Genomic DNA, 17,730 nt, shown 5'->3' with positions numbered 1-17,730 from the left:
GTAGCACTTTGTAGACTAACAAAACATGTAGATGGTACCATGAGCGTTTGTGGGCACAACCCACTTCTTCAGATGACAGGTGTGCTGGATGTCCAGAACTAAAATAAATAGGGGAGAAGGGAGGGATTAATTTATTTGTTAATCTGCTAATGGATTAAATAAAGATACCATATGGCTGGGACATTATCAACCTACCAAACAATGGTGCCACCAATGATTCTTTGTCTGTATAGAATCTGGTGTTAGTACTCTTCTTTTCTAATTGCCCACAAATGGTTCTTATCTTTAGTGCTTATAGACTATTTCTTTTTCCTGTTACATTCCAGCTAGCTTTCCCCTTGATACTTTTATACCCACTACCTCTTTGTGTTTCCTCCCCCTTGGACATCCAACACTCTGGTTGTCTGAAGAAGTGGGCTGTACCCACAAAAGCTCATGATACCATCTACGTGTTTTGTTAGTCTTTAAAGTACAAACTAACTCAGCTACCCCCTGAAGCTAATTACTGAAGTCTACCATAAATGACCAGTTTGGTGGAAGGTAGAAAACTTGCAAATTTAAAACCCACAAACCCACAGAAGGAAACAAGTGAGAATTATGCTTCAGCTGCTATGGTTAGAAGGTTGCCAATAGGGGCAAAGTGAGTGAGTGTGTGCATGTGTGTAATTTACCATAGGCTAGCAGAGAAAATATTCTCAGCTGTGAAGCTCAATTGGACTGTTACAACAGAAAGAAGATTTGGACGTGAGCCCGAGTTTTATTTTAATTTGAATATAGAATTTCAAGGACCAAAAAATGGTTTGAAGAGATGAATAAATATATGACAGAAAGCAGGATTCAAGAATTAGGAATAAGAGTTCAAATTCAAATTTTATTTATTTATGTATTTGTGAAAATAGTCTTCAGCATTCTTGTAAGAGGAAACATTTTGATAAGAGAAACCCAACGTGCTAGCCGAGTAAATTATTCCAGGACAACAGCATAAAGAAAGTAGAATTTTTATTTAAAAACAACATATACAGAAAACAAATATAACTGTTTCTTTTGTACTAGTGTTACCCACTGGAACACAAAAATGGCTTCTCCTTACATAGGTACTAGTGTAAAATGTACAAGTATAGTACAAACTAAGGATGCTATTTCACAAAAAGAGATGAACTACATTTTTCCTCTAATCAATGAAAGTTGACAGAAAAGTATCAATTCAGAGCTAGATTTGAAATTCTAGATTTTTCAAAGTCCACCTTGCTCCCTATTGACAACAGGGAGAGTTTTGGACACCAACTTTTCTCTATTTGTATTGGAGCCAGACATCAGTGGCAAACAGATCCTTTTCTCCATTAACATTTGGTTCACTATCACTTCCATAATGTACTTTGCAACATACTGAAAATTGTTTAAAAAAAAATAGAGTAGATTATTGCCATTCCTTTTTATTTGAAGTAGTTGATCCAACCCCTGTAGATCTTACTCAGGCAAAACTGTAGTTTTCAATGGGAGTTTTAATTGATCAAATATTGCTGGATCAGTATGGCATGAAATATAGGTATGCACAATGTAACCACATAAATGGTGACTATAAACAAGATTGTTCCCCTTTGCAACATGCTAAAGAAGGAACTCTTCAGAGGCTATAATTTTAGAGGTGCTAGTATTCCAACTTCAAACCACTCTGAATCAAAGTAAAACTGCAATAACTGGTGGCAGAAAAATCCACATTGGAGGGGAGGAGGTTCAAAATAGTAAAATGAAGACAATTATGTTAATTTATACTATTAAATGCATAGAACCAATTCTGTAGTCAAGATGTCCTGATTTTGTTGTACGCTCAAACATGCTGACTGACAAGAAAAGTCCTAATACTATCCTGAAGGATCATCTCGAAGTTCAGCTGTCATCAGCAGGTACATAAGTCACATACTAAATAGCGAGAGAATTCTTCTGAAAGTCAAGCTGTTGTCGTAGTTAGAAGGAGTTATGCCCAATGGAACTCATAATATTAAACTCATAATAAAGTACTCTGAATGTAAGACACAAACTTCACTAATATAGGTCACAACTTCCCCCAACTGTCTGGGATACTAGCGCTGAAATCCTCAGAGAGTTTAAAGGCAGGTTCAGTAATATCCCAAAACAGATACAACTAACTTTAAAGCAGAAACACATCGACATCTGGAAAATTAAACTGGGTTAAACAGATTTTTAACAGAACAAACAATAACTAGCTTTTTTGCTGTAGGAGTATAAAGGTGCTTCCGTTTTTCCAAAACGGAAAAACTAGACTTACACCTGAGAAGTACAAGGGGGGGGGAAAAAAAAAAAAACAGCAAATAAGATGTGTTTCACTAACCATAAAAAGGTGCTTAGAACTGATTTTCTATGAGCTTAGCTCCATACGACAATTCTCCATATATTCCCATTAGAGCAAAGACAGACACGGTTTTTGATGAGACTAAGCACAGATTTTAGCTTTACAAAATTTGACAACCTAGAAGTTACATTATTCTTTGTATCAAACTCTAGTTTTTCCGTTAAACATATACAGTATGTAAAAAAACCAGACATTTAAAAGGTATCACTTTGACAAAGTAGGATATTTTGTTTTTCAGATAGATCAAGTCTATATATGCCCGTTCAATTTTTCAGGAATTGGATGATCCTTGATAGAGGTTGCTTCAAATCATACTCCCAAGTTAATGTTTATAGCTCAGAGTGCTTTCCAGTCAATGGGCTTTTTGCCACATTTCTTCAGAAATTCGTTGGTTTTAGAGAAATGCTGACAACCAAAGAACCCTCTGTGCACAGAGAGAGGTGAGGGATGGACAGTCTGTAGAACATGGTGACGTTTCTGTAAGAAGTTGGAGATAACAAAAAGTGAGAAACTCTGTAAATTTTCAGATCCTAGATGTCATTTGCATATCTGTACTACCACCAAATGCAGAAATGAAGTCACATATCTCTCTTTAGTGTTCACATTATAAACAAAAGCACACGGATTGCCATGAAACTCAAGCCTTCAACATTCAATAAATGGCTGCATTTTTCAAAAAGTGATAAGAGTGCGTAAATTGTTCCAAGATCAACTACTCATCATAACGTTGAGACTCTTCACACAACACTATCCTAATTTTATTCATATTGATTATTCTTGTACCTTGAAGCTAAGCACTCTTGGAACAAAGTGTTGACAAAAGTTGACAGGCACAGCCCGCCTTGAGACCCTTAACCATCTGCTTGGTATTTTAATTTAATTTAAGCCAGTTTTTCCATTTACAAACAAAAGCCCCGTGTAGGTGACATCCTACCAAAATGTCTCAAGTAAAGCAAGAAGCAATGAGACTTCAAGAAAAATGGAAAGATTTATATCATACCCTGTCAATAGAGCTGCCTTTCTTCTGTGCATAAGCTCCCCACAACATGAAGACAAGTCCATCCAAATTATCGTTTAGCCAGGAGACCACTGCATCAGTGAATTGTTCCCAGCCTTTTTCCTTGTGAGAATTAGGCTGGTGTGCGCGAACTGTGAGCACAGCATTGAGCAAAAGCACTCCTAATCACAAAATAAAACATGTATACATCAGTGTGGACATAGAAGAAAACATGAATTAATCTGCAAAGTAATAAGTTATCTCCCTGTCTCTCTGGATTTGCAGTAACTTTAAAAAAATCATCTAATACTTTGTTCATGGTGAACTATAGATGAGCAACAACAATCTATTGGCAAAAGCAGAGAGAAAATAAGTTAATTAAGAATCCCAACTAAGAAACAGACCTATTTAAGAGCTAAACATAGTTTCTGTGAGTTTCTAATAGGCTTTAATGGAGTTTTTCTTTAAAGTATCAGTATGTCCACATAAACAGATCTAGCATTATAATGCAGAGGCAGTATCATTAACATTATAATTACAAGTCTGAAAGCGGCTGCAAGAGATAATTTAGTACAATCTTCTACACTTATGGCAGGACTGAGTATTACGTAGACATCCCTGACAGATGTTTGTCTAACCTGCTCTTAAAAGTCTCCAATGATGGAAATTCTATAACCTTCCCAGGCAAATACGTGAAAGTCAGAAATCAACTCTGAACTCTTCAAGAGATTTTCAGTAATGACATCGCATAATTGTTCATTACAATTAAGCTGTATGCTCATTGGAAAATGGTTATCAGTTTTACTCAGCTTTCATGAGAATTTTCCCACCTGCAGCCAAGCATAATATTTTCTCAGACACTTTACCATTACTTAAAAAGTGATTAACAAACAAACAATACTATTTCACTCACCTAGCAAAAAGCTTTCATCAGGTGACTAGAGTTTTGCAAGAGTTATTACAGAGAATACACCCCAAGAAAAGTTATAAGTTCTTATCTTTGTTACAAAGACAAGCACATTGCACATATGCTTTGTTGGGAAAACATTAAGACAATTATGTAAGTATAAAGGCAAGGCTGAAGTGGTTCATAGAACTGGAAGAGACCTCAGGAGGTCATCAAGTCCAGCCTCCTACCCCAGGCAGGACCAATCTCAACTAAATCAATCCAGCCAGAGCTTTGTCAAACTGGGATTAAAAACCTCTAGGGAGAGAGATTCCACTCCCTCCCTAGGAAAACTATTTTTCTAGGTGGGTGGTAAAGTACTGGAATGGGTTTTCCTAATATCCAACCTAGACCTCCCCCACTGAAACTTGAGACCATTGCTCCTTGTTCTGCCATCTGTCACTACTATGAACAGCCTTTCTCCATACTCTTTGGAACCTCCCTTCAGGAAGTTGAAGGCTGCTATCAAATCCCCCCCACTCTTCTCTTCTGAAGACTAAACAAACCCAAATCCCTCAATCTCTCCTCATACGTTAAGCTGTGCATAACCACACGGCCAGTTTTTATACGCATTGACACAGTAATACTAAACTGCTTTATGAAAATTAAACGGCTGGGGTCTTTTTAGTGGTTCCTTTTAATAAATCTCAGCCGCGTAGTTTGGAAAGTACCAATAGCTAGGTTAACATTGCTGCCACAATGCACCCATTGAGAAGGAAAATGCCCAATAATGCCACATCTATAAAAGCTTACAACGGCACAGCAGTACTGACGGTGCTGTGTCACTATAAGAGTGCTTATCTAGCTGTGTTATGCTGATGGGACAGAGCTTTCCCATGGAAACAATAAAACGAGTTCAATGAGCAATGCTAGCCACACTGGCAGGAAAGCATCTCTCACTGACATAATGCTGTGCTCTTGAGCACTTATACTGGTAAACCTTAGGCTGCTCAGGATTGGGTTTTTTTTCCCCATAAACTTTGCCAATGTGAGTGCTAATAGGGACACAGCCTAAACGAGAATCCAGGAAGGTTGAACTGATTAATTACCTTGCTTGGCCCACCCAGTTAGATCTCCATGACCGGGATGGGTGAAATCTTCTATGTCCGTAGACAGCTCTTTGTAAATATTTTCCAAACTACAAACAAAAATAAAGGAAAAGATTTTAAATATATTTCTGTGAAACTAATCAAATTAAGACAAACTAATGATTTTGTGTATTTCAGTAGAAACTATTGCCATGAACTAAAAAACTGATTTAGCATTCTAGGCACTTCATTCAACTCCCCTTTAGGAAAGTTATAGTCATCTGATGTATTTAATATGTACAACAGGGCCCTTTTCTTTACCTCTAACTGGACCTATTAACTTTTATGCAAATGTTTACTGAAGGTAAATGGCCTACACATCTACGTGAAGTTAAGCTTCTGCTTAAGGATTTGCAGGATGCAGGCCTGAGTAAACAGGGCCACAGGCTAGTGCCTTTATTCAATATAAGAAAACAAGCAAATTTAATCCAATCTAGTTTAAAAAATAAAGATCTTTCTGAAACCAAAACAAGAAAAGCTCTTTTGTTCCACCAAACTGATGGCCATTCCTATATAAAGCTCTCACATTACAACTGGCTCAATATGGAAACCCAATTTTGTAGGATTGAGCTTAAATCCTTGGAATACACCACCATCTTAGAAGTCCAAGTCCAAATTTACTTATTTGTTTCAATAGTAATACTTTCCCAGAAAGTATACACTTTAAAAATTCAATATGAGTTATTCTTATGATTACCTTTCCACTTCCCAATAAGTAGAAGTACTTGGTCATGTTATAAAATTATTTTTTCAGTGTCACAAGACATGTATCTCAAAGACAGTCACTTACAAATAATGTATTCCTATAAATAACCTATCCAGTAAACAGTGGCAGAGTTTTAAATAACTAAAAGCATAGTCATACCTAGGTGGAGGTGGAACAGGTCTCTGGACGCTGAAACAGAGTCCATGAGCTTGACTGGGTCCATGATAAGGATCTTGTCCCAAGATGACAACCTTTACCTGAACACAGATGCTAATTAGTGCTGAGAGCCCAGCAAAATGTCATAATATCTTAAAATATATGGACTTGTATGTATTGCTAAAAAAGCAAAACTTTCTAAATCAGAACCAAAGTGCACCTGAAAGAAAACAATATAGAAAAGGGTAGGGCCAGAGAAAAGAGAAGAAGAAAACAACTAAAGTTTTCAAGAGTGCTATGTTGCAATCATGGATGAAGATCATCAACACATAGAACTGGGTGAGAAAAAGAAGGTAAAAGTATACAAAAACACGACAGGAGAAAAAGCAGTGTTCACATCCTAACACAGCTACATTTCTATCACTATTTCACATCCTAAAGCACTGGGTTTCCATGAAAGTCGAACACCTGGCCAGCCAGACTGCAAACACAGCTTTCATGGTTTTGTTGAAAACACCAGAACACAGCAAACCCCATCTCTCCCCCCAGCAGGGGTCTCCGCTGGGGAACTTACATCTCGGATGTCGCACATCTGCGTCCAGGTGAAAACTTGCTGCGGGGGTGGGTAGATGGTGTGCCGTTTTCGCTCGTCGCCAACAAATGCCATTAGCTAGAAGGGGGAAGCAGGATGGGTCACGGTCAGTGCAGGCGAGTGAAAGGGGCAGGCACCGAGCAATTACAGGACGATGCTCCCCGCGGGGGAAGCCGCGCTCTCTCACCTGGGAGAAGTAGGGCTTGGTGAACTCCCCCGCCAGCTGCCGGCTCCAGCCCTCTCCAAAGCCCGCGGGGACACTCCGCGAAGCGAGTCTCTGCAAAGCCGCCTCCTTGTTCCTGCGGATCCGCTCCAACTGCTCGGGGCTCAGCGGAGGGGAGCGGGGCGAGGCCTTCGAGTCATGTCCCTCCGGTTTCAGCTTCTTGGCGCAGCTGGCCTGGAGCAGGCGACACAGGAGAGGGCTACGGCCCGGCCCCTGGAGGAACCGGGTCCTGGCCGGGCCCATAGGGGAAAGAGTCAGGGGAGCCGGGCAGGGCGGCTTGGGAGGCGGAGGCGGGGGACAGCCTGGGCGGGGCTTAGTGACAAGCACATGGCCACTTCGCGGGAAAACCGCGCGTGTTTCTCTCCCGCCGCACGGGAACGCCTCTTTCTATTGGAGGTTCAGTCACGGAAGGGGAGGGAGAAACCCAACATGGCAGCCTAGCCCCGCCCTCCCGCTCCTCATGGGCCACTAGCAGAGCTACCGCTCTTCTTATTGGCCCCTGGCTATGAAGACGCGCCGACTGACCTCTCCGCGGGATCAACAGCGCCCAGACACCGCCTCCCATTGGACAGTGAGAATGGAAACCAGCCAATGACCACAGGGCCAAGCAGCCTGGCTCCACCCCCTCCCGTATCGGCCCGCCCGCGGGCCAAGGAGAGCCCTGCTATTGGCCAATCCCCACAGCGGCGCCGCTTTTGATCGGGGGAGCCCTTTAAACACGCTCTGGTGGCGCTCGCCCCTCACGGTACCTCAGTCTCCCCGCCCTGCTGCGGGGAGCGCTCCCGCTTCCTCGGCGGCGCCGCGCGGAAGAACGAGTGCAGCGTCTTCTGCCCGATCATGCTGCCGGCGGCTGAGCCCCGCGGGTCGGGCGGGCTGGGCAGGGGCGGCCCCGTCCACACAGGGGCAGCGGCGGTGGCGACGGTCCTGCCAGCCAGGCACAGGCGGCCCCTTCCCCGCGCGGGAGCCGGCGGAGATGGTGGCCGGCGGCCGCCTGGCTGAAGGACCGAGCGAAATTGGCGCCAAGCGAGCGCGCATGCGCGGGGAGGGGGGAGCGTTGCAGTAGCGCGTGCTTGAGAGGGTCCTGGGGACCGTGGGCGCGTGCGCAGTGGAGCCGTGCCCCGCCCCTGCGAGCACTCACGCACGTGGGGGAGAGAGCGTTGTTTTAGTTCCAGTCACAGCCCATCTTCCCTGCCCCCCCAGGCTTCCATCCTTGCCCCCACTTCAGTACCCCCGTGCCCCCTCATTCCCCCATTCTCCTCATGGTCCCCCCCCCCCAGTTTCACTGTGATCCAGTTTCCAACAGGGGCAGGTGATGTGTGGCTGCAGGCAGGGGGGTGGAAGCACCAGGGAGGGAGGCAGTTAAAGAGCCTCTGGAAGAGACCCAAACTATCTTACCCATTACCAGGATAGCTTCCCCAATTATCACCTCTAATATCATTAGCTCACAGACATCTAACTTTCCCCACCTCTAATATCATCAATTCACAGACACTTACCTACCTTCCTCTCCCCCCCCCCATCCCCCTCCTGTTCTGCAATGTGATTTGTCCTTTTCATATGTGTTCACTTTTTTTTAATTGTATCCTTTGGTATATATGGTTGTGACTGTTTTCTTCCACTATTTGATCTGAGGAAGTGGGTCTGGCCCACGAAAGCTCATCATCTAATAAACCATCTTGTTAGTTTTTAAAGTGCTACATAGTCCTGTTTTTTGCTTCAGCTACACCAGATTAACAGGGCTACATTTCTATTACTATTCTGGAAGAGATGTGATAGAAATGTAGCCCTGTTAGTCTGGTGTAGCTGAAGCAAAATACAGGACTATGTAGCACTTCAAAGACTAACAAGATGGTTTATTAGATGATGAGCTTTCGTGGGCCAGACCCACTTCCTTTTTTGATCTGAAGTCTTTGAGGAAGTCTTTCATTGGAACAGCTGGGCCTGAACAAAGCAAGCGGTGGCACCAGCAAGGGATGTGAGCTTTAATTCCAAATCTGCTCCTACTCAAGTAGGACAGTTCTCCTATCCACATGGCATGCAAGTTCTACCCATTGAAAGCTTTGGCTGTGCTGGTGTGGTTTGTCATCTCAAGAAAACAGAGTGAACTTGCACACCTCTTCCTTCTATTCTTACATTCAGCTTTTGTCCATTCCCAACCTTCCCTAATCTTGTTTTTAGACTGACATCTCTAGCTTCCATGCAGTTCAATTGTAAATGAGTTCTGTTAGATCAGAACTGGATCTTTAACAAGCAAAATGCAATAACTTAACTCTTGAGTAATAGGTTCCTCAGAGCTCTTTACATATGCTAAGTAATTGATTCTGTCAACCCTGACTGAAGGAGCTGAAAACCTCATAGAGGAAAGAGAAAATACATGAAGAATTATGGAAATGACAAGAGAGACCAGTTGTAGTAAGATGAAGGCCTAAAACAAAAGCCTATGTAGCACAGTCCTGGTTTGAGGCCTGAGACCTAGCTAACAATGGACAAAACATGGCTAACAAAACAAAGTTAAGCTGTGAGCAGGAGGTAGGCCCCTCCTCACAGAACTTGGGCACGAACAGGACTGAGAGTGCAAAACGCTAAATGGCAATAGATTCCACGTATAGACCAGTAATTGGTGCTAGGTATCAACTGAAAAACAGTAATTGGTACTGGTCAAAAGTTGAAAGCATGTGGTACCACTAGCTAATTAAAAAGACCTTGGTACCTACACTCCCCACAGATACCTACCCAAGTTCAGGAAAAGCTCTAAAGTGACAGCATGATGGATAAAGATCTAATCAAACCACGAGGTAGAGGATGGTGAGTGGTATCTAAGTAGCATCAAAGAGTGGCAACCTGTTACGTCAGGAGTGATGTATAAGTTGCTAGTACTTGTATATAAAGTGGTATTTTGGGGGGACAGTCTGTGGATGATCTAGGGGGCAGTGGAAATTTTCCATTGATTGAGTCATTCCATTGTTACGAATCGCATATGCGTAGTGGTTTGGTAAAGTCTACGGACAACTATCACTTTATTTTGTTTAACAATAAACCTGGCCTGGCACTTTCAATCCTTATCTGATTTGTGGTCTTTGGGGGCTCTCTTGGGGTCTGCCATGCAGACTAAGTGCACTAGTCTACATGGCACACATCATTGAGCACACACGGAAGCAGCCTTCTGGTTTATCATCATCCATGGCATCAGAAACCTATAAGGACATCGTAACAGTAAATCCTGACCCCCTCTGACTAACTGTATGGCTGTGTCTATACTGGCGCGATCTTGCACCAGGGCTATGCAAATGAGGCTCAGCGTGGAATATCGCCAAGCCTCATTTGCATAACTAATGAGCCACCATTTTTGCAGAAGAGGCTCTTGCGCAAAACGGAGCTGTCTACACTGCCCCTTGTTGTGCAAGAAAAACCCTCTTACACAAAGCCGTTATGCCTGAAAATAATCAGCATAACGGCTTCGTGCAAGAGGGTTTTTCTTGCGCAAGAAGGGGCAGTGTAGACAGCTCCGTCTTGCGCAAGAGCCTCTTCCGCAAAAATGGTGACTCATTAGTTATGCAAATGAGGCTTGGCGATATTCCACGCTGAGCCTCATTTGCATAGCTCTGGTGCAAGATCGCACCAGTATAGACACAGCCCACCAGTTTTATAGTGGATGTAGCAGTGATGAGGCTCACTTGAGAGACTACCTAAAAAAATAACAAAACATTGTGTTCTGTACTACCCATGAGCTGCTATTATCCCTAACTTACAAATAGAGAAATAAGTATGGAAAGATTAAAGTGACAATGCCTCTTACCCTCTTCTGCCCTTTTGTATTTCACTGATTTTCTTTAAGTATCCTTACACCAAAAATAAATAAATTTAAAAAATGTGGTACTACCATTGCATTTGCCACTATCTCATTATCCACTATGCTGGTGTTTTCTCCCTACCTGGATCTATCTGGATTATAAGGTCTTTGGCACAGGGCAGTCTACTATTCTGTGTTTGAACTAGGGACGTAAAACCCTGTTTAATTCGTTAACTAGTAAACATTTTTTGGCTGGTTAATAGATTAAAGGAGGGGCGGCTTTGTAGGAAGTCCTCAGTGCCATACACAATAAATGACATTTTCTGGCACACTCACCAGTTAAAGAGGGCTGTGTACACGTATGATGCCATATAAATATTATGGAGGAATCAGGAAGATAATGGTTTCTAATAATTTATAAATGCTTCCAAGAAGATCCAGTAGGTGGTGCCAGTGGACCTTGCTAGGATTCACAGCAAAACTGAGCTGAGCAAGGGTGGAATGATTGGCTGAGTGTCTGCAGCAGGAAGTAGCTACTGCTGCTGGAAATGAGGCCTGCAGGAGCTGTTTCTGGGGCCTGAAGATCCTTAGCAAGCTGACAGCCAGGCCATGTTCAGTGGAGTCCTAATCAAGGATCTGCCTGGTTCTAGGAGCTTGGCCCAGACTCTGAGGATGACCTTGGAGTGACTGCATGCTCCACCCTAAAGAGGTGCAGTGACACCCATCTCAGGATTCACATGCAGGTATTTTTAAGTCCCTATTACTTAGGAGCACTTAAAATCTTCCAAGCCACTGTGGTTCTAGGCAGTCCAAAATCAGCAGTGAACTCCCATCAGATCCTGGAGTTGCAGGCTGATGGCTGTTTCTTAAGGGCAGCTAGGAATGGATAAGTTCGTGGTCAAAAGGCCTTTTCCAGGCAAGAATGAACAAGCCCCCTTAGACATGAAGGGAGGAGAGCTGGATTGTGTGAGAGATGGGAGAGAAAAGAAGAAGGCCTGCTCAGAAATGCCAGGTGCAGAGGAGGCCTTGGTGCATTCTCCATGGAAGCAAATCCGGGCAGAGGGTCTGAACTGTGATTACAGGATCTTGTTCCGCAAAGCTGAGGCTGACAGGATTTTCCAGGAGCTGGAAAAGGAAGTGGAATATTTTGAAGGTAAACAGACTAATAGATCTAATGTCTCTTCTGTCTCTAATGCCATGACACATCCTGCCTTATGACTTAGGAGCAACATTGATTGGGGGGGATGGGAGAGGATTTTTGTATGTGTAAGGTCCAATGCTATATAGTATACAATCTGCACACTCAGACTCTGACTCCTAAGCGGATTCACATTGGCTTTAATGGGAGTAAAGATCCCAATGGGTAGATGTGTTTGTACCATCAGATCCATAGCAGTTAAGTAGCAAAGGTAGGCTCTGATCCTTCAAATATGCATGTGCATAACTTTAAGCACATGACTTCAGTGGGCTTACTCACATTCTTAAGTCTCAGAAGGGTAGCTGGATTAGTCTCTATCTGCTAAGAATAATGAGTCCTGTGGCACATTAGAGACCAAAATCTGTTAGTCTCTAATAGTGATGTGAACATATAGATTACTACACAATTAACTGATCAGCCTGGGTTTATCAGTTAGTCCTGTCGATTACTAGGGATATAAGCAACTAGTTGCTTCCCTCCCGCCTCGCTGCCTCTCTCTGATAGAGGCAGCAAGGGTGGGGGAGCAGGAGCTGGTGCTGGAGGGAGCTGGCTTAAAAGCCAGTGGGGGAAAAAAATCTCATTGGGGAACTGGTGGTGTTTCCGCCTTTGAAATGTAGTGTGTGGGGAGCAAGGGGCCAGCGAGGGACTCAAGCTGACCCCATGCTCTCTGCTTTGGAAACCTACAAGAGTCCCACTCTTGCTACATTTCAAAGGCAGAAGCAAGGGGAGCTCTTGTACATTTCAAAAGCAGGGAGCATGGGGCCAGCTTGAGTCCCCTGAGGGCCCGGTGTTCCCTGGCCTTTGAAGTGTAGCAAGAGCTGACGGGGGTGAAGGTGAAGATGCCTTGTCAACTAATCGAATAGTTGATTAATTTCCATTTAACATCACTATTACACACACTCCCCCTTGCTGTTTTTATATCAGAGGCAGCAGGGTGGGAGGGGACAGGAGCCAATGACCATGAGGAACCAGCTTTTAAGATGATTCCCCATGAGCACTAGATCCAATTGCACTTCCTCCACTTGTTCCCCTTCTATTAGAGGCAGCAGCTCGGGGGCAAGAGCCAGTACATGCAGGAAGCCAGCTTTTAAGGAAGGCCGGAGAGCCACTTGCCCTCTCCCCTTGCCTTGCTGCCTCACACACAGGCAGCTGGCTCCTGAGGAGCACCGGCTCTGCCTGTGCAGGGGGCGGGGCAGTGGAGGCTGCTGCGGAGCAGCCTCTGTCCTCAGTGGGCCCAGGCTCACCATAGACAAAGGCTGCTCCATATATGCTGGTGCAGCCTTTGTCCACAGGGAACTTGGGTCCCCCCATGGATCGAGGCAGCAATGCAGGAGCCGGTTTGCACAGAGAGCCAGTTTTTAAACCAGTTCCACTCACAGACTGGCTCCCACTTCCCACCCTGTGCAGCCATGCTGCCACCTTTGATACAGAGACGGCAGCGCAGGGAGGCAGGGGGCTCCCCAGGAGTGGGGCTGGAGCATAGTGGCTTCCAGTGCCCCCTGAGGACTATTGAATAGTTGTGAAAGGGCTAGAATTTGATGCGGTTACACAAATATTCAGTTACACGCTATCTTCATTCCTAGTCTCTAAAATGCTACAGGACTCCTCACATTCATGCAGGATCAAGGCCACAGCATGAAACATGCACCGTACATGGAAGGTGAAAGAATTAAAGTTTTTTGTTCTGTTATTTGAATGATGTGGAGGAGCCCAGAGTGCTGTGCTATTTTCACCTCTCCCCAGGGTGTCTCATACGTGTAGTGTTGTCAGCTTCTTGCCAATTTTTGGACAGCAACACTTACAAATTGACAGTTTTTTAAGCTAATATGTGCAGCACCATTTAGTTCCATTGACTTTCTATTAGTCATATTCAGAGCTGCACAGCAGGGACTATGTTGTACTCTGATCTGTAGAGGAAATGATTGATAACTGTACCTGACTTTTAAACTTTGAAAAAAACACTACTACAGAATGGTCCAAAAAGAGGGAACATTGGTCTTGACTTTTGCAAACTCTTATTCAAACAGGTGATCTTACCAAAGTGCAAGTATTTGGCAAATGGCACAGCATCCCAAGGAAGCAGGTGACCTACGGAGATCCTGACTTAACATACACTTATTCAGGCGTTACCTTTTCTCCTAAGCCATGGATCCCCATTCTCAACCATATCAGAGAGTGCATTACCCTGGCCACTGGACACACTTTTAATTTTGTTCTGATTAATAGGTAAGGTTTTGACAGCTGATAGCAGTAAGCATCTCTCTGTCCAAACAACAGTTTGATTCTAGGACATTTTACTAATCAGGTATCATTAAGCAGGCATTTGCCACTTCATTTTACCCTTGAAAAGGAATTTGTGGATATGGAACTTTCAATTTAATGTTAACTAATAGAGTAGCATATGAAAAGCTAAGCTCTTTCTTTAGTGCCTGTTATTGTAGTATCTAAATGGAGATAGTTCTGTTATTATTGAATGACTAAACTCCTGGGACCCAGTCGTGTGTTCCTTGCACATCTATTGAGATAAGGAGTAAGCTTAGCTGAGTGGCATTCCAGTGACTTCCAACCAAGCACTGAATTGGTTTTTGAACTGGGTTCTTTTTGAGGAGAAGAGGGAAAAGTTAGGGAGGAATCACTCTCCAAAGTACTTGTTTGTCTGGAAAACACTTATTTCCATGTGTTCTGCAGAAGCATAATAAAGTCACAATCATCTCTTCAATAAACACCTGAAACAGAATGCAGATGTCAGTTACACTAAGGTTGAATGTGTGTGAATTTTAAACCCTTGTGTTTAAGTTTCAGGGGAGCTAATCATGTACTTGCATTAATATCTCTTCCCTTATTTGTGTAAATGTTCATTGAAAGTGAAACTGGTTCTCAAACTTGTATTGGTGACCCCTTTCACTAATAAGAGGTAAGCCCTCAACCCTATACATCAGAACATTTTAAAATATTGAACAATATATAAATGCAGGTGAAGGGGACTCTTGTGGAGGCTGACAGGTCATGACCTCCACATAACAACTTCACAACCTTGTATGGAGTCATGACGTCTAATTTGAGAATTAGGTACAAACTCATAGTTCAAGCTTTTCTGTGTACCAGCCTTTCCCATCTTGCTAACCAACTTGCAAGTGTGGGTCAGCTGTCTGTTAAAGTGTCCATGAGTCTGATAATGCTAGACTTGTTTGTGACTAAATTACTGCTTTCCAGAAACAGTTTGTGTGTGTGTATAAAAAAATAAATATGCTGCAGTAAAGCCATGGTTTGGCAGTGGCTTGTACACTTAATGGAAAAACTAACCAAATCCTCCTCCCCTTCACAGATATAAAGATGGCTGTGACCATATAGGCGAACACAGAGATGATGAGAGAGAATTGGTTCCACGGAGTCCCATTGCATCAGTGTCCTTTGGAGCCTGCAGGGACTTTTTATTCAGGCATGGTGCTTCCCGAGGGAAAAACGCCTCGTGCTACATTGAGCCAGTCAAGCTGCAGCTGGCCAATGGCAGCTTGCTGATGATGAACTACCCCACCAATGTGTACTGGTATCACAGCTTACCCACCCGCAAGAAGGTGGTAGCCCCAAGAATCAATCTGACGTTTCGGAAAGTGATGGCTGTACCAAAAAAAGAAGTTACTTAACAACCGCATGTCCAGCTTTAAGTGTGCCCTTTATGTCTAAAAATGAGAACTGTCTTTCCATGTCACAAGTCAGTTTCAAACACTGCCTTCTCCTTTGCATATGTAGCAAGTGATGGGGACCTTGCTGTGGTACAGGCTTTGTCACATGAGAAAATTAGGAAAACAAACAGGTGGAATAACATGCTGTAGATAAAATACAGCACCCATTTGATCTTGGGTGTCAAGATTATATTACTACAGCACTAGGGAAGCCTGATGGTACATTTTTCCACTGATATTCTCCTTGGCTTGGGAGGAAGGTTTATTTTTAAGCCCATGATAGTTCTATCGTTGATCGTACCTATTTGGGTAGGTTTTTTTCTTTCTTTCTTTTTTGGGGAGGTAGGGTGGGGGGGTATTAAGGCTTTGTCTATACTACATAGCTTTTAGTGACACAATCAAAATTACAGGATAGGACGCCACATGAGTGGAAACCCTAATGAATATTTGCTGAGATGCTGGAGGCCTGTGCTTATTACAGAGATCCACTGTCAGACCAGTGATGATCAAAAGAGTGAGATTGGGATGCATGGGAAAGACATCTTCCTTACTATGTAAATGATGACTATGTGCTTTCCATAAGATCATTCAGTACTGGGAACTTCAGAGCCAAGTGAGCCATCTGCACCTTGGAATATGGCATCAGAATCAGGACACCTGCATCAAAGTAATCAGTAGTGAGTTGTAGCTGGGAAAGGACAGACCAGTTTCAGGTGTCACCTCTGTCAGCTAGAGATCATCTAAGTGCTGAGGTGCCACAACCTGCTCAGGGCTGTGAACTGCTTTTTGGTGGACATGCTTTTTGGCAGACATGAGTGGATTCAAAATTGCAGTGGGCTTTGTCTCTCTACTTATTGGGTACCATGGTGGGTGACCCTGGCCTGTTGTTGTCTGTGGTGCAATGCTTCTTCCTGCCCATTTCAGGTATTGGCTATGTGGAAGAATACTTGCCTGCTCCACAACATCCAGTAGCAGAGGGGTACCAGTACTCAGACGGAGTATGTGCCTGGGAGCTACACAGGGCACTTGTCAAAAGAGGCAGAGGAGGTTTACGTGTTTTTTTTAGTTTCAGGCTCTAAAGAGGCCCTCCCTAGGTTTCTGTTGTAGAAAAAGTGGCATACTGAACCTTTATCAGGGATCTACACTTGTGCTAGAAGAGTGGAGAATGTCAGTCACTGAGCTGTATAGCAGCTTCACACAAGGGACAAGTTTTAAATTCTGAGGATTTAGTCTCAGCCACAGTGGCTATGTACCTAGTACCAGTGATAGCTCCTACACATACACTTGTTGGAAGTGCATTGATATGTAACAAAAACACGTAACTAATACATTATATTAACCTAACTATCATTGGTCAGAGTGCAGAGTGTATGGATGCTACCAGTATTCTGTGTCTGCGCCACAGGCAGTAGGAAGGAACCAGTTGGCCTCTACATGCCCTCAGTTTTTGCCTGCAGGTATATCCCCAAGAGACCGAAAGAATCCAAGCTCATGCTAAGGGGGTCCGCCCACACAAACACTCCAAGAACTGGCTGCCTATGCCTCTGCTGGTCTAGCCTACATGTTGATATTTTATCATGTATGGAGGATTTGTTATACCAATTAAAAACTCATGCTTTGAATACTACAGCCTTCTCACTGTCTTGTGTTCATCCATGGAACAGAACAAATCTGGAGCTCACTCTGGCTATCCCTGTAGGGCATTGCATTAGAAAAGGAAGAGACATCACGGTTGCCCTCTTACTCTCACTTGTCTTGTGTTTCACAACATCATCACATGCCTCCAGGTACTTTTTCTAATAAATTAGTTTTTATTGGTATTGTACAGAACAGGTAAAAAAAATGCCCATAAGAGAAAAGGCAGTTCAAAGACAGCAGTGGTGGGAAAGAAATTCAGTGATTTGGACTAACACTATACCTTTTTATTAACATCTAGCATTAAAACGAGTAATTCTGTTTAAGAACCGTTCTTAGTTACAC

General features: G+C 43.4%; 2 protein-coding genes across 2 annotated transcripts; one reads left to right on the top strand and one right to left on the bottom strand.

The window, feature by feature from the left end:
- Positions 1-982: 982 nt before the first annotated feature.
- UNG (uracil DNA glycosylase) lies at positions 983-8,121 on the bottom strand. The gene is made up of 7 exons (XM_075898796.1): positions 7,829-8,121; positions 7,044-7,253; positions 6,839-6,934; positions 6,268-6,365; positions 5,364-5,452; positions 3,372-3,550; positions 983-2,848 (listed from the first exon to the last, which is right to left on the bottom strand). Exons 1-7 carry the CDS (start codon positions 7,916-7,918, stop codon positions 2,708-2,710), a joined length of 903 nt encoding a protein of 300 aa, XP_075754911.1. The 5' UTR covers positions 7,919-8,121; the 3' UTR covers positions 983-2,707.
- A 3,233-nt stretch (positions 8,122-11,354) lies between these two features.
- Positions 11,355-17,377, top strand: ALKBH2 (alkB homolog 2, alpha-ketoglutarate dependent dioxygenase). The gene is made up of 3 exons (XM_006126744.4): positions 11,355-12,022; positions 14,095-14,293; positions 15,393-17,377. Exons 1-3 carry the CDS (start codon positions 11,752-11,754, stop codon positions 15,709-15,711), a joined length of 789 nt encoding a protein of 262 aa, XP_006126806.2. The 5' UTR covers positions 11,355-11,751; the 3' UTR covers positions 15,712-17,377.
- The last annotated feature ends 353 nt before the right edge of the window (positions 17,378-17,730 follow it).

This window comes from Pelodiscus sinensis, chromosome 15 (genome assembly GCF_049634645.1).
Source record: "Pelodiscus sinensis isolate JC-2024 chromosome 15, ASM4963464v1, whole genome shotgun sequence".
Classification (NCBI taxonomy): Eukaryota; Metazoa; Chordata; order Testudines; family Trionychidae; genus Pelodiscus; species Pelodiscus sinensis.
Note: the sequence above shows the minus strand (reverse complement) of the source record. Positions and strands in the feature narration are given on the sequence as shown.